At 43.0% G+C, this 25,255-nt stretch overlaps 1 protein-coding gene across 1 annotated transcript; it reads right to left on the bottom strand.

Moving 5' to 3' along the window:
* Positions 1–911: 911 nt before the first annotated feature.
* Positions 912–24,532, bottom strand: coro (protein coronin). The gene is made up of 12 exons (XM_089573982.1): positions 24,376–24,532; positions 22,897–23,097; positions 19,361–19,613; positions 18,219–18,394; positions 17,010–17,126; positions 14,573–14,677; positions 12,900–13,045; positions 12,021–12,081; positions 10,730–10,831; positions 10,378–10,518; positions 9,534–9,722; positions 912–1,341 (listed from the first exon to the last, which is right to left on the bottom strand). The coding sequence occupies exons 2-12, from the start codon at positions 23,095–23,097 to the stop codon at positions 1,057–1,059; spliced, it is 1,776 nt and encodes a 591-aa protein (XP_089430108.1). The 5' UTR covers positions 24,376–24,532; the 3' UTR covers positions 912–1,056.
* Positions 24,533–25,255: the final 723 nt, after the last annotated feature.

Here is a 25,255-nt window from a genome sequence, read left to right as displayed (position 1 = left end):
TGTATCAGTGACTGTATTGCACATTTTTTCATGCCGCACGTGACTTAAACGCACCTTACACACCACAGCCATCGTTTGGTTGTTTAAACGCAACCGAACCAGCGTCAAGAAATTGAATTATGAATTATTTAGCAGTTGCATGGGAATGCCGTAGAGTCCTCCATGTATATTATGTTGAACGTATCATTCGAAAGAAAAAACAGGCAAGAAAAAATTTTGTGTCTGTACTCCTTTAAAGGTGCACTGAAGAGGAATCTGAACCCGTCTTTTTGCCGCGGGAACTCAATCTACACGTTCCGAGCATTCTTAGAAACTACGATTTATGGCTCTGTGTGGCCGATTTCCCTAATTAAATCAAATTAATGTCCGGCTCCAGCCTTTTTTTTTTAATTCTGCCTCGTACGGTGGGCGGAGTCGACCAACGCTGGGAGTGCCTTTCACCCAGTCCCGTGGCGGCTTGCCGCTCTGCCATCGGGGGAGTAATACGTAGTAGTCCGTAGAAGCAAATAGTCTGCACCTATTTTTATTTCTGCGGGCTTATTTTGCAGTTATATTATCTGTAAATGAAACTATTTATTCACGGAAACCTAAAAAACAAAATGAAGCGAAAGCAAAGCCTCCACGGAGTTGGCTGAAGGGCACTCCACGCGTTGGTCGACTCCGCCCACCGTACGAGGAAGAATTTAAAAAAAAATGCGGGAGCCGGACGTTAATTCGATTTAATTAGGGAAATCGGCCACACAGGGCAATAAGTCGCAGTTTCTAAGAATGCTCGGAACGTGTAGATCGAGTTCCAGCGGCAAAAAGACGAGTTCAGATTTCTCTTCAATGCACCTTTAAGTCTGTGCAATGGTTTTTATAACCTGTTGTAAGCAGTGAATATGTTCAGAGCAGGATGACAAAGATGGCTATTGAGGGGCTGTTAAGGGAAATAACTTTATACACTTTTTTCTGCGGTGCCAAAGCTTTAGTTTCAAGATTTAACGTGGAGGACCAGCAGATTGAGGTGACCAAATCAAGGCACTTGTCAACCTTTCACTGCTGCTCGTCATGCCCTTACGAAGTATCAGCAGGCAAACTCTGTTGGGACTTGGTGCCAGACTCTTTGCTGCGCACCAGCGGTCGGGACACAAAATTGTTCCAAGCCCGATTCATGCTGTGCAAGAACAGCATCACCTTGCCATTTCCGCCACTTTTGCAGTGGTCGCCATAGGGCACATTGTCTGTTTTGACCACGCTCTGCAGTGGTGCCTTGCAGGGTATGCCTCGTGGTGGTGGGTAGTACAGGCTCGAAGTTGTCTCGGATTTGTGCACAGTACAGGCTGTCTTGGTTCCTTCTTCCTGCAATGAATCACAGTTGCATGCAAGCCATCAACTACACAAAAAGGTCAAACAAACAGCGACGCCAATAGCTGGTCGCATGATATCTACCTGGCTTGCATTTAGATGGATTGCTTGGTTTGTTATCCCTCGTGGCTTTTGGAAACTGTGCTCATTTTATAATTTTAACCCTATAAGATGTTAGGAATGCTAGTGAAAATGCTCTTGAGCAGCTTGTTACACTAGAACATGATCAACATCGCCTAGTTCTTGAACCCGAGTGCTAAAGGATTATTAAGATACAGCTCGTCCATGCTTGACAAGCTTTTTTTTTATGTTGTTGACTTTCACCATGCGTAGTCTACTGCAGCGAGCAAAAATTAGTTTCAGGAGTTTAGGGCTATCAGAATTAATTGCTAGTTCATAGAATTTGCAAAGTGGCAAATTTTTTGCACACTGGTGAAAAATAGTGCAGTGAAAAGCTAAACTGCACTACATTTTAAAGACTACTGCTTTATTTGTTTTTATTGCACTAGAATTCAGCTCTGCAGTGTTATTTTTAGTCTATAACGGTGAAATAAAAACTACATATCTGGTAAACTGTGGCAAATGTGTTTTTTTTTTTTTTACATGTATTCAGAATTTTAATGTAATTCAGGTCAGCGTCATAGATAAGCAATACTTTGCACTCCAGATTTGTAGATGGTCCAATATCACCATATGAATACTGTCTACAACAGTGGCTGTTGCAGTTGTGTACTAGGAGGCAAATTCTGTGCAACACAAGGTTGCACACTACACCTTTGTACATGCCACATGTATGTCAAAGTACCTAGAGTCTAGCACAAGTATGTGTCCTAATATGCTTGCAGAACTCCTCAGGTTTTAGGGAATAGAGTTTTTACTTTCAAGACATCAGGGCATCTTTCGCACCACTTGGAACTTTTCACAATTTACCTCCTCGCTGGTTTTGTCGGAAAGTGTTTCTTCATCTTACTTTGTAATATTTCTAGTTAATTTGTTAAGCTGTTCATTTGTTAACCCTTTTTTGGTTTTCCGCTTTCTCAAACTTTTGTGCAATGAAACACATTAAGCAGAGTAAGAAATATATCTTTGCTGATTTATTACAGCCTGGAGAGCAGCTTCTTTTTAGCGCAGTTTACAACTGTTTTGTCTGTGGCGTGCGTTAATGAAAAAACAAAGTAACGCACGCCTGGGTATGGAGACTAAAAACCATACTGTGTTAGTGACAAAAAAACTATTGTTATTTAACATGGGCGACACTACATACCAGACAATAGCAGTCATTTGTGCCACCAAAAATTATGGCAGGAAATATGGATAGCCCCTATACTTCCACAAGCTTTACATATGCAGCCTGTACTTTGTGGCCTACTGCTTTGGAGATTTATTGTCCGTTTATTTGTAGCTGTGTACTTTTTGCCATGACTGCTGCATGGCCACCGTCATCCTTCCTTTCCCAAAATTTGTGATGCATGAAAGCTAGGCTGTCATTGACGAGCATACAAGGATGCCCCATGAAATTTTACTGGTTTACAGTCACCTGCATCAAATTTAGTTCCATGCAGCACAGTGGAACTTTGTCCTTCTGTAATCAGTCTTTGGCTATGCATTATACTCATAAAAACGTAACCTGTTTCCAAAGATTTTTTTCATAATACATGTTCACCGCATATGTGTGTCGTTTACCCAGAGTTTTGGAGCTTTCTATGATTGTTGTCACGAGTATGTGTTCTAAGAAGCTATGTGCGCATACCTGAAGCACTGTGCATTTATGTTCTTCAGTATTATTGAGTGTACATCGGCCTTGATGATGGTGGCTTGTGGAGAGAGTGGAGGAGACTTGGACCTCTCCGCAGATTTAAAAACACTGCATGTTTGTACTGCAGTTTTTTTTTTCTTAGTGTAGCCAGTTGTACAGCTTTGTCAAAAAATATGTAATCACTTTTAAAATCTCATATTCATGTACAGGACCAGAGTTTCACACTTGCACGAGCAGTGTATGTATTAAATAAAGGCCATGTTGGAATTATCCTGCTTCAGATGTGTTCATTAAGAGCAGAAAAAAAAAAGGGTGCCAGTTTAATAAAGCCTTGTAGGGGGCTAGTTGGTCGTGCATACTGAGACTAGGAAGCGCTAGGTTGTAGACAAGGGAAGAACATACACAAAGAAGCAACAAGAGACACGAGCGCAAGCGCTAGTGTTGTTCCTTATGTGTGCGCTTTTCTCTTGTCTAGAACCTAGCGCTCCCCAGTCTCAGGATGCCAGTTTGTTTGAGGTGTACTTTCAGTTCATTCAGCTGGTCCAATACCAGCAATTGATAACTGAGTGTGCATTGTCTCGTACATTAGAAGCAGGTACGTGCAAATATTCGATGATTTCGAATATTGAGTGGAACAATAAAGCATTTGATGTTCAATTTGATCAGAATGGTTAGTATTCGAAATTTGGAAGTATTTGTCTCGAGCGAGTAATGTTTCTGGAACTCCTGCTACATGCAATTTCGGTTCAGTGTACCTCCTCTGGGATGACCCCGTGGCACGCGCACAACAAAATCCCCGACTCCGCTCCACATGCCTGCTCGTATCAACAGCGCGGCATTAGCGCAGCAACGGCGTGGCGTGCATGAACAGCGATTTAGCATAGCGCGATCCGCTTCCGCCCGCCACCAGTGTGCGCACATTTACTGGTCCAGACAAGGCAGGCTTGCAAACAGTCTGCTGGTGCCTTGTGGCGACCTTAAAGCGATTTGCTAAATCTCTCATACCGCTATGCTAAATCTCTCAAACCGCTGGACGCACGGCTTCCTCAACTTCCGCGGAACAAGTCCAAGCCGACTGCAGCTGCTCTTCGCATGAAATTCACGGAACAAGTTCGAGGGCATGAGCATGAAAGGGAGCTTGCACGAGACGTGGAAATGAGTGCCCCTCTCCGACACCGTGCGCAGAGTGGCGCTGGGCGCACGGTGTGTATGCCTAGCAAGTGTTGTGGAGTCGCCACTTAAAGGCAACAGCTGTGCAACAATGCGACCTCAATTAAGAGCAGTAGTTGGGGGCCCAAATATAGGTGTCTCACACCCCACAGATTCGTCAGCATTGCATGTTAGTCAGCTCCCCAAATTTCCAATGGCTATTTTTGCTGAAGTCAAGACAGCTTCAATGAGCTTTTTTTTTTTTTTTTCATGTAATGGCCTCGTGTGTCCAAAAAATACGATTTTGAAAACACCTATTGCGCCGTTCAAACTTCTACCTGTTTTTTGTGCAAGTATTCGAAACTATTCAATAAAAATTACTATTCGCTTTGAACCAAAACATCACTACCGCACATGCATTATTAGAAGTTTACTGAATGTTTCAGCAACCATAGCACTTTCTTCATGAACCCGGAAACAATGTACACCGCACCAAGGCATACTGACTCCACCTTTTCCATAACTACATAAGTGAAATGCTTTGGGTGAATATTGAGGATTAAGGCTAGAGTCATAAAACTGTATAATTTTTATTTCACTGAAATCGGCCAGGGCTTCACGATATCCTATGCACAGTCAGTTGCGTGTACAAAGGCACAAAAGAAAAATCAAAACACCTCAGGAGTTCACTCTGGATGAACAATGCACACTCGCAAGACTAGATGGCAGACCCAGTCTCTCCAAAAAAAAAAGAAAAACGAAAGGCACTTGTGTAATAAATATTTATGCTTAATGCACTGCTCAAGAAGTCAGTAAAAATCACTCTTGTTGGCACAGCAGTCAACATTTTACAGCACCGAAAGACAGGAGTTGAAATTTCTTTTCCAGTTTGCCATTTCAAACTTAGATAGAGATGTTCACAACCAATGCGCACAAGTTGGCATGAGGCACTTTAGGCATGTGCAGATATCGGGTTGTGTATTGTTGGGTCTAATACAAGTTTGGCAAAAGAAAAAAAAAACTGGCAAAGCAGCATGACCAAGAAGGCCACCTACAACCAAGAGCAGAAAAAAGATAACCGCTCAACAACAACTGCAGGCATATCCCACTATTGCTCACTGCCATGGGAGCGTAGCAAACATCTTGGAGGCCAACACTATTAATGAGAGCTTTTTGTTTTGGCATATAATAGTCAAAATATGTTACTACATTTGATCATTTTAACATACCATCATTTCCACACACTCCTGATATCCTGCCTGAAAACTTCAAAGGCACATCTCTCAACTATTCGAGCAGACATAGCAGATGTAGAAGCATGCTTTGCCTATATAGTTTGGAATCTCAAAGCTTTAATAATGCTGAGGTACGAAAACATGGGCTACTAATAGAATTTCGAGTGGACTGACTCTTAGCTCATTGGAAACCCACTAGAATTGCCATGTAATGAAGGGAACCTCAAGGAAGTGCTTCCATGCATGCATGGAAGCACGCAACTAAAAAATATAGGAAACTTTATGGTTATCATTCACCCCTTACTCATTGTATTGGAGCCCTCATGGAGCACCTGTCTTTTTATCTGAACCATGCTCTGAACTGCTAATACACGGCTACGTTTTAAAGCACAAAAGGTAGAAACCAGCTTATCGTTCACAACATTAGCACATGGTTGCATAAAACTGCAGCGCTTCACACTACTTTAGACGAAAGGTACGTAATTACTCCAAATTGTCAAGTAGGTTTCAACATCTTGATAAGCCAGCCTCACTAAAATTGGCACTTGTCTCTACGACAATGGCCTTCATGGTTTTCAGTGCAGAAGTGGAAGGATTGTTTGCTTCAACCACAGCAAGCATGTGGGTTCATTTCCCACAACGGCAAGAAGCACTTTGAATTTGTGTTTCTCCACTGCACTGAGTATAGGACACTAGCATGCAGCCTGCCCAAAAAGATGTGCATGTGCCATGTTCGCATATCGCTGTAAATCTGCATCAGTTCACAGCTCAATGCAATAAAAAGTATTTGTAAAAGCCCGACAGTGAAGGAAATAACTCTCGGCAAGGAATCACACTGCCGAAACAATTTGAGACGTGCATGGTTGCTTTTTACCACATTAAAAAGAAAACTGGAAAAAAAAAACGGCAAGCACCGCAGCAACAGTGGCAACTCTATGTTTGTCATGTACACAAGAAAAAAAAAATGTCTAAAACCAAACACAAACGTTTGCAGTATGCGCACAGTGACATTTGTCAGCACTGAAACTGTTCCACCAAAGTGTCAGTTTACAAGACGACTGGAACATTTCGGTCAAACCAGGAAGCTCCCATGGCAATAGTAAAGCACACGCACACACACAAAAAAAACTATACACTCTTCTACAATGCACTCAGGATGGCATTTAACAAGCAATCCCAAAGCCTGCCACGAAGTTTCTGCCTCAAGTAGCTACTGCTGACAGGCTTTTGCAAAGGCAGGCTGTTTCTGAACAGTACATGCATCCACTCTCGAGCTACAGTCGTACAAAATGTTCAACCGTGTCAAACGATTACACTGACTAATCTCATTCGCAGTTCCCAAGACACGTTGTACACCAGAGCAAGAATAAGAGCCAATATGCATCACAACATGAAAAATACTGGCTGTACCAGTGTTACTAATTAATATCTGTGCATATGATTAGTACTTGAGACGTCAGAATGAAGGCACAAGGAAGTATCACAGCTGAACATGGCTGTTCAGAGCCCTTGAGACGGCATGCAAATCGCAATATACCTGTTTCCAAGGTGCCAGGTTTGAGGATGGTGAATGACACTGGCCTAAGAATGCACCTGGGCTATAGGGTGATAGCAAAAAAAAAAAGAAAAAAACTCAACAAGATAGCACACATCATAGCGAGCTATCTTTGAAAAAAAAAAAAAACCTGTTAACGGTGGGCTTGATAGATAGGGAGTGGAAGAATTTGTGATGCTTCAGTCGGCACACAAAAATACTTGAGCATGGTTGTCTTCACATTAACTCGACACAACAGGGTTTAAAATTTCAACACGTCCTTAACAGTCACTGCTCCTGTACATCCACAGAGAAGCACACTTAGCGATCAAGAGAACAAAAATGGACACAACAAAGGTTCAAGCTGAATTCAGGCATAAAAATGAGTCAATTGTAAAAGATCTCAGCTCTTGGAGACAATGCAAAAGAGAAATATGAGGGCTATATTGTTATTAAAATGCCTTTTTCAGCACACGCGCAAAAGATATGCAAAAGAAAGAAAGACACGAACCATAAAACAGTCTAGAAAAACCTAACTTCTGGCAAGAAATCTTGTATCAATCCAGTTTCTCAAAGAAAAGTGAAAACTGAGAAGCAATGATTCTGGCCAGAGCAGCAGCTTAATTAAAAGAATGCCCAGAAAATAATGGCAAATGTAAAGCAACCTGCAAGCAGATGTCGGACAGCCATACTAAGGGCACGTCATCCTACCCGGTTTCAAGTCGCCCCCAAAAAATTCAGGCCTGGTGAAATGTTTGCACTGCTTTGTTTAGTATTATTGCACAGCCCAAACTATTACTTTTCGTGATGATGTTCACTGCCACTGTCAGTGCTGCAGTAAGGTACAAAAACTGTGTTAACATCACAGGTGGCCTCAAAATAATTCCCAGAAACGGTACTATTCTAACCGACCTGCACAGCATCAGACAGTTCTTTTCTTGATGTAGCCGACACTTTGGCAGTGATTCGAATACTAACTGAGCATTGTAGTTAAAATGTGACCTGTGCATAAAGAGACTTCAGTTACAGTTCATTTACATTCATACTTCATGAGGAAATTCAACTCGTGATACAAATAAAATTTTAATGATATTGCTTAAGGAGACTTTTTCCTTAAAAATCTTGCCACGAATACCATGTAGGCGGTTTTGGAAAAAAAAAAGGCAGCTTTACATGTGTGTCATACGAGTAGTCACACAAAGTGTGAGAAGAGTAAAGTTGTCTCATAAAAAACAGCTTTTTAAAAAACCAACATTCAGTGTTTCTGAAAAAATAAAACCACTGACTCAAGGAGGTCCGGGTTCCTAAATGCACCCTAAATACACTTTCGCTACAATTTTCACCTAAGTTGCACCACACATAACTCGCAGGCAAAAAAATGGTAGAAATGCAACTTTGTTACCTTCACACCACTGTTCTGACTGCCCAAAGAAGTCTCTCCTAATCATCCCCTGAAACCATGTGATAAGGTAGATCTTCAAAACAGAACACAAAATAAAATTATCTGACTCACGCCACAAGACAGGCCACCCCTAGAGACGGTGTAGAAGGCACTTTCAACCCTAAGGCGGATAAAAGCTCGTCAAACCTCAACTTGACAAGAACAGGTTCCCCCTATCAAAATGTTGGCTGAAGATTCAGCAGCACTTGCAACTTCACAACTGCATAAAAACACCTTATTCACGGGTGCTATTGCTAAAACCAGAAACCTTACACCACCAACAAGGACTGCTCAACGCAGCATAAAAAGTGCTTGGCACATTGAAGCGCAGAGAGGTTTGCACTGACAACCGCGGAAGAAGAGGAAATAGGGACAGCAACCAAAGACGTGGCCAACTGATGATGAAGTGAGGGCAATGCAATGCTAACGTCCACAAGTTACAAAGCAAATCTTTGGCAAAAAAAAGGCACACATGTACCACTGCGTGGACAACGATCAGCAAAAGAGCGTGCTTTTGTACTGAGAGCACATAAGCTTTCCTCTGAGCAGTGCACTGTTACAGGCTTTTAAGGCAACACTTGAGAGCAGTCGCTTGCAAGCGGCGAAAGGTAAACACCAATCTGCACATCTTAACTGTAAACCACCCATTGTACACTAACCACCAATCTGCCTGCATGCTTCGTGCTGCGGCAATTGTGATTCGGGTTGCACGGGCTGCCACCATGTGTGCTCCAACATAAAGGTGTCGGCAGTGGTGCAGCTGTGCCGTGCAACACGAAAGCTCGTGAGAGCAATAAGGCATGCGCGTCTTTTTCATTCCACAGCCGCAAGCCTCTTGCGGGGCCTATCTCTGCCACTGAATTCCTTCCCATTCAATATAGAGATCATGGGTCTAAGTAACTTTCATCATCAACTCGGCACAACATTCATCGGCACCACCTTGCTCGTCTCGACCTATGCCAACAAGGCACTACGCTCGCTCGTGCCCAAGGTACCAGCAAAACTCGGTACTGCCACCTTGTACACAGACGCGACACTGTGAGCGGGAGGAGGCCCTAACTAGATGCCTACTTCGTGGTTGTTGCTGTGCTTCTGCTCGCCGGGTGGAGGTGTCGGCGGCGTACTGGGGCGCTCGATGGCAGAGGCATCCTGCTTGGCGACATCTAGGCGGGATTCGAGCTCTTTGATGCGTTTCTCATGCTTTACCACAACTGACTTGAGCTTCTTTATTTCTTCCAGCACCTCCTCCAGCTTTGAATCCTGCAAAAGTTGGAGCAAAACACCACGCAATTTGTGACCTTCCTTCCTTTCACCTTTGCAGCAGATGGTCACTAATGCTGATGACAAAATTAAGTGCAGCATTCAGCTCCAGGAACTAAAAACAGCTGCACAATAAGACGGCTGTAAACAGGCCACCATTTCAAAGAATGCCCGCCATTGCTCAGATATGAAGTGAGGATATCCCTACACTTGATATGCATAGGTTAATTCATTATCAGGTACACCCAAACACTGCAATAACTTCACATCGACTTCAAAACGCAGCAGCTGTAGCCTGCTCTCGATCAGATTATGAATGCACCGATATGTCACACCTATGGGTTGTGCTTGCAGTGAGCGTATTTATCTGTTCCGATATTTGTTCCGAACACCACACCACATCTGCAGCACAGCATCTGTTTTGCACTAGAGTGGCAGAACTGAAGCAAGCAACTTCAGTCGTCAGCAGAACTCCCCACACTAGCAGATGAATGTCAACCTCATATCGCCTGTTTTGCTCATATGACTCACAGGTGTGACTCACAAGCTTTGTGGCATGCACCAATCTCACGATCACACCAAGGCACCGATTCACTCGCACCACAGGGGTGGCAGTTCAGGAGAATACATCCCAAGCAGCACAAGGTGCACTCACCGACACTGCAGAGGACACCGAATGTTCGCTCGTCTTGGCCGATGCCGTTTGCTTCTCAGGCATCTTGTTCAGAATGTTGGGCTTCCGCGTGACCGAAAAGTCCTGCTTCGTGCTTGCTGTATAGCCTTCCTTCAAGTTGATCTGCAACCAATTAGCTGCACGTTAAGATCTTCCACAGGAATACAGGGGAAGCAGGTGTGAGACTCCCTAAAGAACTCCTCCCCCTCCAAATCAAAAGGCCTTTTGGAAAGCCAGACAATTTGCGCCCCTTTACACACAGGACAACATCGCCCCACTCAAACCTTGAATAAAGTGACCGTTCGAGCTAGGTATTAATGTAACCAATTCTTACAAGGACTGGGTCAGCATCCTTTCCCTCTGCCCACTCTTCAGCTGAGATGGCTGGTGTGTCACCAGGTGTCTCGGGGTAGAGATCTTGCTGGAACAGATCCGACTGCAAAGGCACAACCAAGGGCAGATGATTAATGCACAGAACAAGCAAAGCCAGCGCACAATTCCAATTTATGATTTTGATCCACACTGCCTCAACAAACAGCAGAAAGATGAAGCTGGTTCTACTAAAGTCAGTGAGAAGAGTCAATAGACACTTTTAGTTGGGCGTAGGTAGTGAGCTAACGTACGCAGCGACTCTGCAGGCAATGAATGCGCATGCGCATAACGCTACGTATCGCGCAGTGTCTTGGGGACGTATGCATGCAACAAACCACAGCATGTGAGCACTACGAGCACGACACAATAGCTCGCTCAAATGGTAGCGATTCACTTTTTATTTCGCGCATTCTCGGCCACACGTAGAGGTATGAGTGATAACTAGCGCCTGTTTTTCAGATAATTTGGCGATTTTCAAGCTCTTAAGCCTAACTAAATGCAGCGTGTTTTCTTCGTAGCAATGACATGTGGCGAAGCAGCTCTCACGCTTTTAGTCAGTTACATTTTCTTCTCCTTGCACAGTTTTTCGTCGATGCATACGCCCAACTAAGTAAAAGTATCTAATGTGCTTGGCTGAGCAGACTGAGGAAACAAACAGTCCCAAATTAATCTCACTTTCAGTGATCCCCCTTTCAATTTCTCCCAGGGATTTATGAATGTAAAGAAGGGAATGACAAATTCTGCATCTATAGGGATTAATTCATAATCACTACCCTAGAAACTTCAAACCCCAAACATTGGATCTGAACACCGGAACCAAAGTGAAAACCAAAGTGCTAGCAAACCTCATTCGCATTTGGCATACCTATGCACATTGACCGTATTTTATTCCTTTGTTCATTCCGCGCCCTTACATATCGTCAATGTGAAGAGCAGGATTTACCAGGCAGCTGGCAAACTAGACTAGAAAGGACACCCTAAGCATATTTTTCTCTAAATATGATGGTCAAATTATATGCCAAAACATAAAGTTTTTTTGTTGAAAGGTGGTCAGGGGGCTATAAAAATTTCACACTATTTACTCCTGTACGCTGGCGGTCGCAAGCAGTCTGCAGCGTAGCATGTGGCTACATTTTAGATGGAATGCCGTTACTTGGGTAAAAGCATGCTATGTGCTCTAAGCACACAGAACATATTAACCAGAACAGGCCCACTGTAAGCAAACAATTTCTCCAGAATGTACAAGTACTAACCTTGCGTGGTACCGTGAATGAAATCACTTCACAAAGGCCTTTAGAGTGCAGCTTGTAAAACCTATGAAAGGAGGCACAAAGACCAGACACATCAGTACTAAGAATGTTAACTCAGAATGTTATAAGTCAAGATACCAAATGGCCTTGTAGCAAGGTAACACCTTGCTGATTAAATCCAAATTAAGTACAGTGAATATTTAATGGGAAGCTCTGCCCTTACACTTTCATGCATCTGGAGGCATGTTGGGGACATGAATGCACTGCCCTGTTACAGTCACCTTTCTGTTATCTATTCTGCGCACTATGAGGCCATGACTGCTTGCACAATCTACCTACACACAAAACCATAATTTCTGCTCAATTAATCCATCTTCCAAAGACATCTGTTCCCTTTAAACGAAGCCAAAAAGAGAAGCAACAATCAGGAAAAAACTGACGCATACAGTGGAAGAAGATTACATGACAAACTTTTCAAGGTTATTACGTTAGCTGTCAGACTCAACATTCTTAAGCATTTAATTACCTGTTTACACTGAACTGGCAGGTGCTTTTATTTCAGTATGATGTGGATTGGCACAGCTTTATAGTTCGTCTCGAAACCTCACTCACTGCTTTTCCCATCTCCATATCCCCAGTAAGTAGGCCGGGCTTCTCCATGGGGAGTACACAATATCCACAAGTATTTATCATTACGACAGAGCACATGACCTAATTTACTTCCCTACAGTTTCATCATCGCCAACACAGAAAAACAGTAGAACACGAATATTTATAGATTCATTCAAAAAACAAATTACTACCAAAATCTGAGGTCTGATGAAGGGAAAATGACAAAAAGAGAAGAAACTGAGCGAGAATAGCAACAAAAGCAAAACCTGCCTGGCAATCTCACACTGGTGAACGTCACAACCCCGCTTGGGCATGGCGCACATTCCCCTCTGAGGTTCACTCGACTGGTACGTGCTGATGTAGTGCACAAACGGAGGCTCGTCTGTCACCTCAAAGTAGCGGATGTTGCTGTCACCCTGCAACCCAAGGAGTTGCACTCAGCACCAGCACCAAGCTTCAGCCAGCATCAACACAAAGCATTCAGTTCGCATCAACATAACGCCAGATTTATGGGAGCAATGCCCTCAACTTGTTAAAGACTAATCAGTGTCTGTTCTTCAAACCGTACCATGCAGTTGATAAGCTTTGCTCGGTTGTCTCAATACTGGGCGCATGCCTGACCTTAAATGACAGAGTCAAAACGACTGCTCATTTCGCATTGCATGTCTGTGCTCCTAGCTTAACAAGCTTGAGCTCAGATGCGGCTTTCCAGATGAAGCAGATAGTAGTGTGTTTGCATTAAAAACAACAATAATAATGTATGGCATAAATTAAAGAGCTTCTAGCACAGTTCCAGACGAAGAGCGGTGGACCCCCTAAAACTGAAAGTAAAAAAAAAAAGAGCGAACAAATACCTCCGCTACAGATGAGCAAGCAAAGTGAAAGAGACAGTCAAATTTAGCAAACGTCCACTGAAGCCATATGGTGGGCACTAACTATGTAATACAGCATGTAGGCTACGGAAGTATTAACATTTTTCACAACGGTAAGCTAAATGAAAGATCATGACTGTCATAACTGGAAATTTCATTAAATAAAATTGCAGAGATGTCTCATGCAGGCATTAAGAGGGCAGCAGACATTCAATGCTGCAATCAAAGCAAGCTTCCTTGCAAAGATGTACAGCGTTAAAAGAACGACTTAACCCTTAAACTGCCAAAACAATTCCCCAAAAATGTACCAAGATCGCCACATTTTTTTTACGCGGTCATCATTTTTTCCATGCAATTCTGATTCTGAAACTCTATTACTTCATTGTTTCTGGTTATAATTAACACAAAAATTTTAAAAAGAAAAAGCTGCTCTTGAGGGTGGCTTTCCCTTAGTGCACGCCTTAATAATGCGTTACAATATACTGAAATGTGCCATATTTATCTGATCCGATACGCTGTAACACACTGTGAAGTGCACAGACGTTGCTTCATCCTAACACAAGCAAGGTTTCATCATTAGTATTTGGCATGGACTACCCAGTGCATCACCTTCATAGTCGTCGCCATCGCTCTCGTTGTCATCTGAAACTGCTTCCAGCTTGCAAACGAACTGAGTCACATTCGAAAACAAATTATAGATTGCCAGTGATGCCGCTGTCACAACAACTCCAAGAAGCAGCTCTTTTTCTCGGGACATCGCCGCCACCAGCATTCATGTGCGACACCATCATGAAATGGCTGTTATCAGGCTTCAAACGCGCGCTAAAGGCAAGAATTGATGTTTTTTCATGGACAACTACCAACTACCGCCCTCTAGATCTGAAAACTGCACACAACGCAACTGCCAGCCGTAACTAGTCTTTGGCACGGGAGCAGCGCAACATTGAGCCGGACGAGACTGACTCGTCATTGGCGATATTGGTGAAATCTCCCATCACGAGTACAGCTTGGGGTTGGCAGTTAAAGGGTTAACTAAAGCCAGTCTATACCAGCTAATACCGCAAAACATACCTTTGCAGCAAGATACAGCAGATTCACATCCGGATCATAGAAAGGTTGCAGGACACCATTGCTTGTGTCCAGTTCCTCCAAGACTACTGGTTGGGCAAGTTCCGACTGCAATAAAAGAAGTCGGCTGTTTTCCAAAACAACTTGAGACGAGAACAAGTTTGGGTGAGTTGGAGATCCATAGTGAGGGGGAAAACCAGTTGTAATAGAAAAACCTTATAGTTTTAGTTGATAAACCTGGTTTAGTTCAAAGCTAGCGCTTGTCCTGCGTCCTCTCTTCTGTCGTCCTCTTTTCGTTTGTGCACTGTGCTTTCCTCTGGGCTTCAGAAGCAAGAAAAGGCCCAGATTCTCTCTGCAGGTTAAACTGAGAAATAGCTACCACTTACAAATGCTCAACAAATAGAACTACCTTAGCACAAAATTGCAAATTCAAATACTCCCCCTCCCATGAAAGCCTGCTTAAAGGGTCAGTCTACTGAATTTTATCGACCATATTTTCTTTGCGGCAACCGATAGCTCTTTACTCAAATTACCGTTTAGCCAGCTGTGGTGCCAAGGAGTGCGGTAGAACATTTTAAAATAGAATTTATTAATGTGGGAACACATCTGTATGAGATGGTAGTCTCATCTGGCAACCATCCGGATTTCCGCCGCGCAACGACAAACATGGCAGCGCCCGTCGAAGCCAGACCCTCGTTTCGGACTGAATTCTCGTTGTTGCTGCCTTTTTCAGTGCGTTCACTGGCCATAAATGGGGCGCCTGTCTTTCGCTTCGTCTCATCTCGCCTATAAGAAAACATATAAGAGATAAATTTGCTTTATTTTAATAATTAGAGTGACGATTCTGCCGCTCCTAGGCTTAAGTGGAGAGTCGGTTTGTTTACAGCAATGGTTCCCGTCCTGACGACCAGATGGCGCCACTATAGGCTGAGTTTTTTTTTGCGTCTCTGCTAGCATACGCTGAACTAAAAGTGGGAATGTGCCTGCGTTTTGCGTACGTGTGACTATAAATATTCATGTGATTTACAGAAGAAGGCGAGCGGTACGCCTTCTACAGTTTACTAAAACAAAACATGCGTTTCTCTGACATTGGGGCATACATATGGTACGTAGTATATTCACTTATGCTTCTACAAAAAAAGACTACCACTTTCTTGAACAAAATGAACGTTTGGGGTCGCCACCATGCTTTTTTACGCGACTTTTAACGCCGAAATAAAATATAAATTCCTGCCTAAACCGGGCGCAGACCCCTCGTTATTGATGCTATAGGGTGCCAACTACCAGAATATGCCATTATTTATACACTCATCTCGGTGAGTAGACTGACCCTTTAAAGACCACCAGAAATGACACCCACACCTGCTGGCACCAACAGAAGCTTTGGAGGGTGGAAAACTCTCAAAGAGCGCACCTGAAATTGGTATTAAAATTTCATGTCATCCAAACTGGCATTTACGGCCTTCTGATGATGCTATCAAGAATAGCACAAACACTATCAAGAACAGCACAAATACCCCCAAATTCCAAAGCCTAAATTCTGCCTTTCTTTCCAGAATTTTGCACCAATCCCCATCAAGCAAAATGCTTCCACATTTCACCCACTGCACCTGCATTGGTCCCAACGTATAACGCCATTTTGTTTTTAACCAAAAAACTTAACTTCTTTAGACAGAAGCCCTCACTATGTGCTGAAGCATGTCATAACATAAAGCTTTAGTCAAGCAAAGAAAAAGCAGCATTCGGAACAACAGAGTGCAAGCAGGAGGTGAAAGTGAGACAAGTATAAGATTTAGAAGGTGAAAACATTGTGATAAGGCATCTTTGGAACTAAATTTATTGTCAGGAATCCTGTATATCAATACCCATTGTTACTTAGGCCTAATATTCACCCGTCCAATGTTTCAAACTTGATACTGCACAATATTGCTGCTCTGCTCAACAGGGTTGTAATTACAAGCTCACCATCAGCTGAATGCCAGGTCACTGAATACCATCCTCAAAAATTGCACCCAGGTAGTGCCTGTCTATTATTTTTAGTATGCTAATGCAGCTACTCGACGCGACAACTCAAGGCACAGCTTTTGTTATTTAAAATGGTTGCACAACTTTCACCAGATAAGTCATTCACCCCAACCTTTTAAACCCATGTGAAAGAAGACCCAAAGAGCGTTTTCAGTTCATGGCTTCACCTTGTACAACCTTCCTGCACTATGTTCTCATTTAACTTTACCAACTTCATCTAACGGAAAACGAAACTGTGTAATCACTCCTAACCTGCGACTGAGGCCAAAATAGGCATGTTATAGTTACTAATGTATGACTAATCCTAGTCTTATTTGCCATGTTGTTGTTATAACTATCACGATACAGATCACATGTTCCCCACACAAACAAATACTGAGGAGCCCAACCAGTACCTTTAATTACACCTACTGACCTCCACACGAAGAGCGTATTGCCTTTCACTCATCCTCGAAAAACCTGTTGTGAAGATGAGGCCGTCCCTCAGGTAGATGGCCTTCTGGGGCTTGGCGCCCTCATGACCAAAATCCTCCTGCACGGAAAGAGACACAGTGCACAAGTGAAGCCCAATGCAATGAAATTTAGACTCTTCAATGCATACCACAGGTACTATGTTGTTGTGATAGCATTCCTGTCCGACATATGAAAGAACCCTAACAGTCACTGAAACCAATAATACTTTGAGTTGGGCTACCTGGTACATTTTTTCCAGAGTCGAAAGTTTGGCGCGAAGGACAGGGACAAAGAACACTCAAAAGAGCACTGGCACAGACTACAGACACTTATTGCCAGGCCACACATTTTTATGCAACTAACGTGTCACCACAATACCTAAAGGGTACCCAAAGCACAGTATCACACTAGTCTGACACTTTAACAAGCACGCATGCATCAAGCAGAGACACGTACATGAGGATTAAATCGATAACGACATCTACGGTTATGTTTTTTCATGCAACTAGAGAGCACAGCTGCACTGTCGCCCCACCCAATGAATAGAAAAATACAACAAAAATCAGAAATTACACACGCACACACAAACACACACAAAAAAGAAAAAGAAAAGGAGAAATGAACACACTGCAGCCAATGAGGTCAATAAAAAGGCAATTAACGTTAGCTGGTAGTTGACACCAGTCACATATTAAACATCCTTTGTCCTCATCCTCAGCGCAAACTTTCAATTCTAGAAAACTGAAACCAAGGAAAACTGAAACCAAGGAAAACGCGTCTTTTCCGCAAAGCGCACCTTTTAGCAGCCAAGAAAGATTTAAGTAAGACGGTGCCAAGTCAGGACTGTAAAGAGGTTGGTGCAGTACAGACCAGCCAATTTTGGCAACTGCTTCTTTTGTTCTCAAAAAGAAAAAAAAGTTACGTCAAACACCAGCACCATTTTCTTAGACTAACATAGTGGCGCCATCTGTGAGACACAGGTGAAAAGTGGGCACACATACACAAGATGAATCATTTTGCTAGACTGTAATTTTAGAGCGTTATCTTTTTCTCAAAGGGGAGAAAAAAATGAGGAGCATTATTTTTTGGACACCTCTTATTTTGGTATGGCAGGAAGGTGTTATGGCCTCCAAGCCTAAAAACGCGAGGATACACTGAAGGCCAGCCTTACCACTTCTATCTCCCCCGACCTTGGGTTGTAGACACGAATCTTGCGGTCTTTGCAGGTGGTGACAATGCGGCTGCCATCCCAGTTCCAACAACAGCTGAACACTATGTCTGGGTGGTCAATACATGACAAGATTTCACCTGTGCCCACGTTCCAGATGATGATCTTGCAGTCGGCCCCTGTATGCGTGAGAAGGATTCGCGAACAAGTTAAGGTACAGCTGACAGCATGGTGTATTTGTAAAAAATTTTAGCCTAATCTAGTTCAGCACTGTAAAATGTGCAAACGAACACATTTTCTTTTTTCTCACAAAAGACATTGATAGTATTATTACACAAGAACCAGATTGCTCATGAACTAGCAAAAGCATTCCACAATGTTGGGGAAAACCTCTCATGCCTGGTCTGAACCAATAGCATTACTAAAAAGCCACTGTCCCCATCTCTGCAGCTCTTGAACACATGTCCTGTCAGAATTCAGTGAATATGGCATCAACTTTTTCTTCTTGCACCACACACCATGCATAATCCATCTGTCAACATGAAAACTGCCAACTAGCCCAACTTACACTATCCTTATAGTAAAGCTGACCTCGAACAAGACGCAATGGAGAGACAGTACAGTAGTCAGGCGGGAGAAGGGAAAGCTTGACATCCAAAGATGCACGTGTCTGCGAGTATTGTTTCTTCCCTTGCTTGTTTAGGTGTCTGGTGTCTCTGCAGTACAATTTACCCAACTTGAGTTCATACCAAGTAGTCCTAAAAAGAACTTTGCTGAAAGTTAAAAGCCAGTTTCATTAAGCCTTGTTGCTCACGTAATTCACCAGCTGCAATCAATCGCAGTGCTCATGAAGCAAGCCGAAATATCAGCCCCAACCGGTGCACTCCAAGTTCCTAATTACAGCGTTTTTGTTTTGCAGACTGAAACCAACTTTATAAAGACAACAGTTTGTCTGTGGTACTGTCCTTCTAAACAATCTGTAAAACAGTTGGCTATAACTGTAATCATACAGTCCAGTATAATTCAGATTCGAAGGCAACTGAAAACTTCTTTTAAGCGTCAGTTTGAATTAGGTGAGCTGCAACTAATGAGCATTCACAGTATCTTACGCAGGCAAGACACCATGGGTGACTAAGCTGACTCACCAACACTGAGCAAGACGTTGTTGGCCGATGGGTGCCAAAGGATCTGCCCCACGCGGCGCTCGTGTCCGGGCAGCTCCACCACAGGGTCGACGAGGGGACGAACGAGGCCCAAGTTGGGAATCTGCCACACTCGAACTATGGCATCGTCTGAAGCACTGGCAATTATGTTGTCGTTGAAGGGGCACCAGGCGATATCCAGCACAGGTCCCTTGTGGCCAGCAACCAGTGGCTGATTCACATCCACTCGACCAGTCTGTGCAGAGAATTGTTCAGATTTGTTCCTACCATTCGTTCCTGCTATCCTACATGCTAAAAAAAGTTAAGAAAAAGCAACTGTGAGAACAGCAGTTCATCGTCGTTCCAAAACTGTATATGCCCAGGAGAAAAATACAAAAAAATAAATACGCTTCACTCTCTGATGCTGGAGCACTAACTTTCTGTGACAATCCGCATAAGATAGCACAATTAATGTGAGTATGCAGCAACACAAGTTCAGATGATGCTGATGCCCATAAAGCACAAAGGAAACACTATGCCAACAGTACAGTGGATTTCTAGCCACTACAGCCATAAGCATTCTTTTTCGACAGAGTTTCGCTGCCATGATTCCATTTCCCATAACAAAACCGAGAATTACTACAGTCAAGTGCACCAAAACTGAAACAAGCCCCAACTGTCCCACATATCATTTTTTAATGCAATTATCATGCATATGACAACACCAGAAAAGCAGCTGCTACATTATGCAGTGAGGCATTAAAAAGCATGAATTTTTCAGATCAGAGACCATTTGCAACCACTTATGCCGCCTATGAAAGCCCCTGAAATGGTAAGGTACATGAGATTTAACACCCCAAAGCTGAAAGTGTGCCATGAGGAATGCTGTAGCGGAAGGCGCTGGATTGATCTCAACCACACGGAGTTCTCTAGAGTGCACTGACATTGCACAGCATGCAATTATGTACCCTTGAAACATAGGAGAACAAACAAACAGCCACTTTTAAAATAAAGGCCCATAAACTGCCCAGCAATGAGCGATTATTTAGCACTTCAAAGGCAACTCCAGGGTTTTATTTTTTTGATGTCCACACATTTTACAGAAACTTTCATGGTAGGTTCTCCACAGTCTCCTGATCCTTTGAGCCAAGTTTCACAGTGACATTTTGTTTCAGTGCAAATTAATTTTAAAATTTCCCATTACATGGCCTCGATTGGGACCGTCATATTCGCTGTGCGTCTGCTGACACAATTTTAAGATTGTTTTTGGTCACCACAGAAAAATAATGATTGAAGTGGACAGTGTCCGGGATGTAACTTTTTGGTCTATTGCGACATCGAGCTTTGGTCAAAACCCAGTTTTGGTTTTTGGCTTCTTCGTTCTAACTACTTTTATTGATGTTGTCTAGATTGTTTTGAAAACTTTTTATCACAGCTAAGACGGGGAGGTCCCAAAAACCTCAATGTGATAGTCCAGACAAGATGTTTGAGAGGTCTCCGAAGTTGCCTTTTAACCCTGACGTAGAACAAGAATCAAAAAACAATGAGCACGCAGTCTCTGATTATCGGTCAATACACAGACAGACACTGATAAGCTTACGAGACTGGTGTTTGTACATTAATACAGCTATTGTAGTCATTTCTTCACCTTTAGAAAGGTGAAATGTCCGGAATTTTTTCCTCCTATGTTCTTTTTGATAGCAAACTTAATGAATAAAAACACTACTTCATTTCTTTATTTTTTTTCTCCAATGGCACAAGCTAGTAGGAGAAGGCTGTTAAATAAATTACCTGGAGAATTTATAGACATTTGACAGTATATGTGCAAATAAATGCAATGCAATGCAATGCAAATAATGCAAACAATGCAAATAAATTTATTTAGTAGGTTTCAATAAGAAGAAAGCATAGGTCATACTCCTTAAAAGACCCCTGCAACTTTACTAATGTGAACACTTTCAAAGCTAGCAAGACACTGTCGTGTAAGCAGCAGCATTACAGTTGACAGTTAAAACAAAGAATCCATTGAGACAACAATGCTTTATTGTTATCTACTGAATTGGCCCACACACCTTATTTTGTGTGATTTGTCTTCTATGTTCCTTATTTATTTATACAAACTATCGGTCAAACCCAAACAAACTGGACCGGTGCATAAACGTCAAATTGTGGTATTCACAGGGCACAACAATAAAATACAATCAATAGTAAATAATATATGCCATCTATATGCACTACTGTTCTGAATACACTGTCTTATGCCTATTTTTAACTTCTATTGTGCATAAATAGGCAGCAGCTTCAATTTATGTATCATTAAAAAAGTTAATATAACCTTTACCCACAGACACATTTCTACAGGGAATTAAACTCCTTCCTACAAGAGCTCAAGGCTCTAAAAAGGCCTTATTTCCATTATCTGCTCCTATCCTAGCATGCCTTAAATTTTTTTTTTTTTTGCCTTTCTTAGAAGGTAGCATGTCACAACCACATGCCATCTAAATGCTAATGCAAAAACTCTCAGGTATCACCTCTGGAACTGTTTCAGCACCGTGGGAACTGTAGGGACAGCCAGAATATAAGTCAAGCCACAAAAAAAAAAGAATAGAAAAGCTGACAAACACTTTTACAGTGTTGACAGCTATTTAAAGAGATACGAGGAGTTGGCCTGTATTGATCACCACGTTCTAACTGCAAAGAGGATACTTTCACTGAGAATGGAGCTTTTATGAGCCAGAAAAGGCAAAAAAAAGAAAATAAATAAAGTCAATGCCACTGCCAATTGTTTTCACAAGAACAACTGCTATGACAATATATTTTTTGTGCCTACATCTCTGACGCTAGACCCCACTACTACCTATATCAAACCATCCATCACTTAGTCCCTAATCTTCTCAATGTCATCATCAACATGAGAAGTTTAAACTTAGAGGTGGGAAAATATATTCCACTTTCAGCTTCAAATTTCTAAGCGGTAAATTTGTCTTTTGCTACCAAACAAACCGCAACGTAGCCACAAGAAGTCAGACGAGTTTGAGAACGACAAATGGGCGGAGTTGTCGTCAGCATCCATCAGGGGACTATAGTCAGGTACAACTTAAGAACGAAGCGGCTTTTCCCCATCAAAGAACCCACCTCCAGCCAATGGCATCAGCCGATTCTCATGACCCTGCTAGGGTGACAATGCAGGGAGCAGTGCAACAATGAAGAGAGGGGTCTATTCCCGACTATGGAGGGGGGGACTATCCCCTTTCATCTGCCACTCCCTGCATTGTCACGCTAGCAGGACAATGAGAATCGGCCGATGCCATTGGCTGGAAGGTGGTCCTTTGACGGGAAAAGCCGACTATAGTGAACAAATTTTTCCTATAATATCTTTGCCTCGTGTTCTGTACAATAAAGGTTATCGTTGGGACCTCACAAGGAGCCAAGCTTAGCTAGCTATAAGATTTTAGACAGGAAAGGCTTATACGTATAGTGCGAAAAAAAAAAAAAAAGACGACCATACAAGAGCAAACCAGGCAAAACAGCGTACTCACCTTGTTTAATGGAAGCACCATGAATGCCCCACCACCAGCAGCTTCTATGATAATCGCCAGGAACTTGGGATTGACCGCACAGAAGTTGGAATCCCATGACTGTTTCGTGATCCTGATGTTGTCATAGCACTGTTCCCTCTTCAGTGCCTGGCCAAACACGTGGCGAAACTTGCTCGTTCGCACAATGCTCCGATGCGCCATCTGAAGCCCAACAATGCCAGCAATCTGTCACTGTCACAAATCCTCACGTGTGCAACACAGGAGTCAACAAAAATGGGCTGTTCTCAGCGCACAAGATCTCCACCACAGAGACGTCCAAAAAGAGTCCACACTGTGTCTTTGCAAACTGAAGGTGCTCGAAGAAAAAATGCTTTTCAGAACATGCGAGCCATCCAATACACAATGTTATCAGAGCAGTGTCTCCAAGCACAATAGCACGGCAATTAAGTGATGAGTCACTAACCTCTTGTCTAAGTATTTGCCCTTTGCATATTGTTCTGTTGCTGCAAAGGCTAACGCCACAGTTTGTTACATCTTTTGTTCACTGACTTGAAGCTACCGTCACAGCTGCGGTTACACCCGCCAGACACAGTGCGGCTGTCAAGATTACCTAAATACGTGTTTTAAATCTTTTTCTTATTTTCACTTCCAACTGAAAACAAGTCGCCGTCAGCAGACAACTTGCTTATTTCTGGTTACACATGTGCTGAACAAGAAGGGCTGCTCTTAACGCGACGCGGTGCAGATGCTTATCACGGATATAAGGGCGGAAAAGAAGCGTCAGGTAATGCATCTGCGCCTAGTTGGCGTATTTAGAGATATGACTCTGCTCACGCGTAATGCGCTGAATAAGCGGTGCGTGCGAGTGCAGTGTCGACGAGGCGGTAAAGAAAGAAATGACTTGGCATCACACGCGCAAGTGTATCTGTGAGCTATGCATTCGGATTTTACCCCTGAACACAACGCTCGCAGGGAAAAGCGATAACGATTAAAACGCGACGCGCCACGAGATGTCAACGATCAGAGAGAGCAGCTTCGCCACAGCTCGCTGCCTACGTTACGATGATGCCCATTCGCTACCTCAACTTTGCGAAGATCCAGATAAGGTAGCCCTCGCACATAAAAGCCATAATACACGCCAGTTAAAGCATCAAATGCATGGAGTGTTTATGCCCGGCGATTTCTTCTGAGACGATGCGCCTTAGCGTAGTCTTGACCCACTGAACAGTTACGCCCAGTTGTGCGGGGCTGATATGAGCGACAAAGTAGTGCACTGATTATTTGCAAAGTAATCCGCATTTTCGATCTGCGCACACACGTTTTAGATGTTTATTGACGCTCGCCACGGCGATCAAGAAACACGCGCACGATCGGAAGCGGCAAGCCAGGCTCGATACCTGTGCGCCCGTCGTCCCTAGCTCGCCGGACCGCCGCACACGAAGCACCTCGCAAAAGCCTAAGAACGCGCTTTCTACTCACGTTTCAGCTAAAGTTGTGGCCGTGGGCGTCAGATGTTTCGATGTCGCACGCTCAAAAGTAGCATAACATAGCGTGAACGTCCGTAGAAGTCGATAATCGGCGACTACGATTTGATAACCACACAAAATGGAAGCAGCAACGCGGGTGTGGGGGTTACGCATGCGCACACGGGCGAGAGCGGGCGCTGCCATTTATGGGGCTCGTGGTTTCTTTTCTCTTTTTTTAACGAAGTTTGCGCGCCCAGTTTGAAACGGCTAGATTTGCAACTGCTGTCGACAAAGTTGCACAGCAAATATCTGTCATTTTAACAACTAAAAAAAAGCACGGTACTCTTAAAACATTCTTCGGACATACTTTCCTAGCTGGCGGCAGTGTACAGGGTGCTCGAAGTTGATACATCTAGACTTCTGGAAGCAAAAATTCTGGCACACTCAAAACGTAACGCGCGTCGCCTGACAAGTTTTTAGACCTATTTTTGCGTTTCCCTTGTCTTCCCAGCCCCTCAATAAATAAGAGGGCTTGTTTGATTATTAATAAGTAGTCTCTTTAATTTATTCTCCTTCTTTTTTTCTGATACAATGGCCCGCAAGCTGCTCCCCCCTCCCCCCCCCCCCCCCCTAAAAAAACGAAAAGAAAGAAAACTTTTTTTTCTCTTTATATTGAGTTTATTATGAGTTTCAGGAAGAATAAAAAGCACGAAAGAAGAATACGTCTGCTTCAACGGTCTGAAATGAACGCCGTAAGGCTCTATTGTAGAGAGCACACGCAAATAAAATTCTAAAAATCATTAAATACGAACACGACTAAACGCACAAAATCTTAAGATGTGCGTGATATACGCTGCAAAAGCGCTACTGCTAACGTTATTTTAACACCGGTA

This window comes from Amblyomma mixtum, chromosome 2, assembly GCF_055824585.1.
Source record: "Amblyomma mixtum isolate Tamu chromosome 2, ASM5582458v1, whole genome shotgun sequence".
Taxonomy (NCBI): domain Eukaryota; kingdom Metazoa; phylum Arthropoda; class Arachnida; order Ixodida; family Ixodidae; genus Amblyomma; species Amblyomma mixtum.
This window is presented reverse-complemented; position numbering and strand designations above follow the sequence as displayed.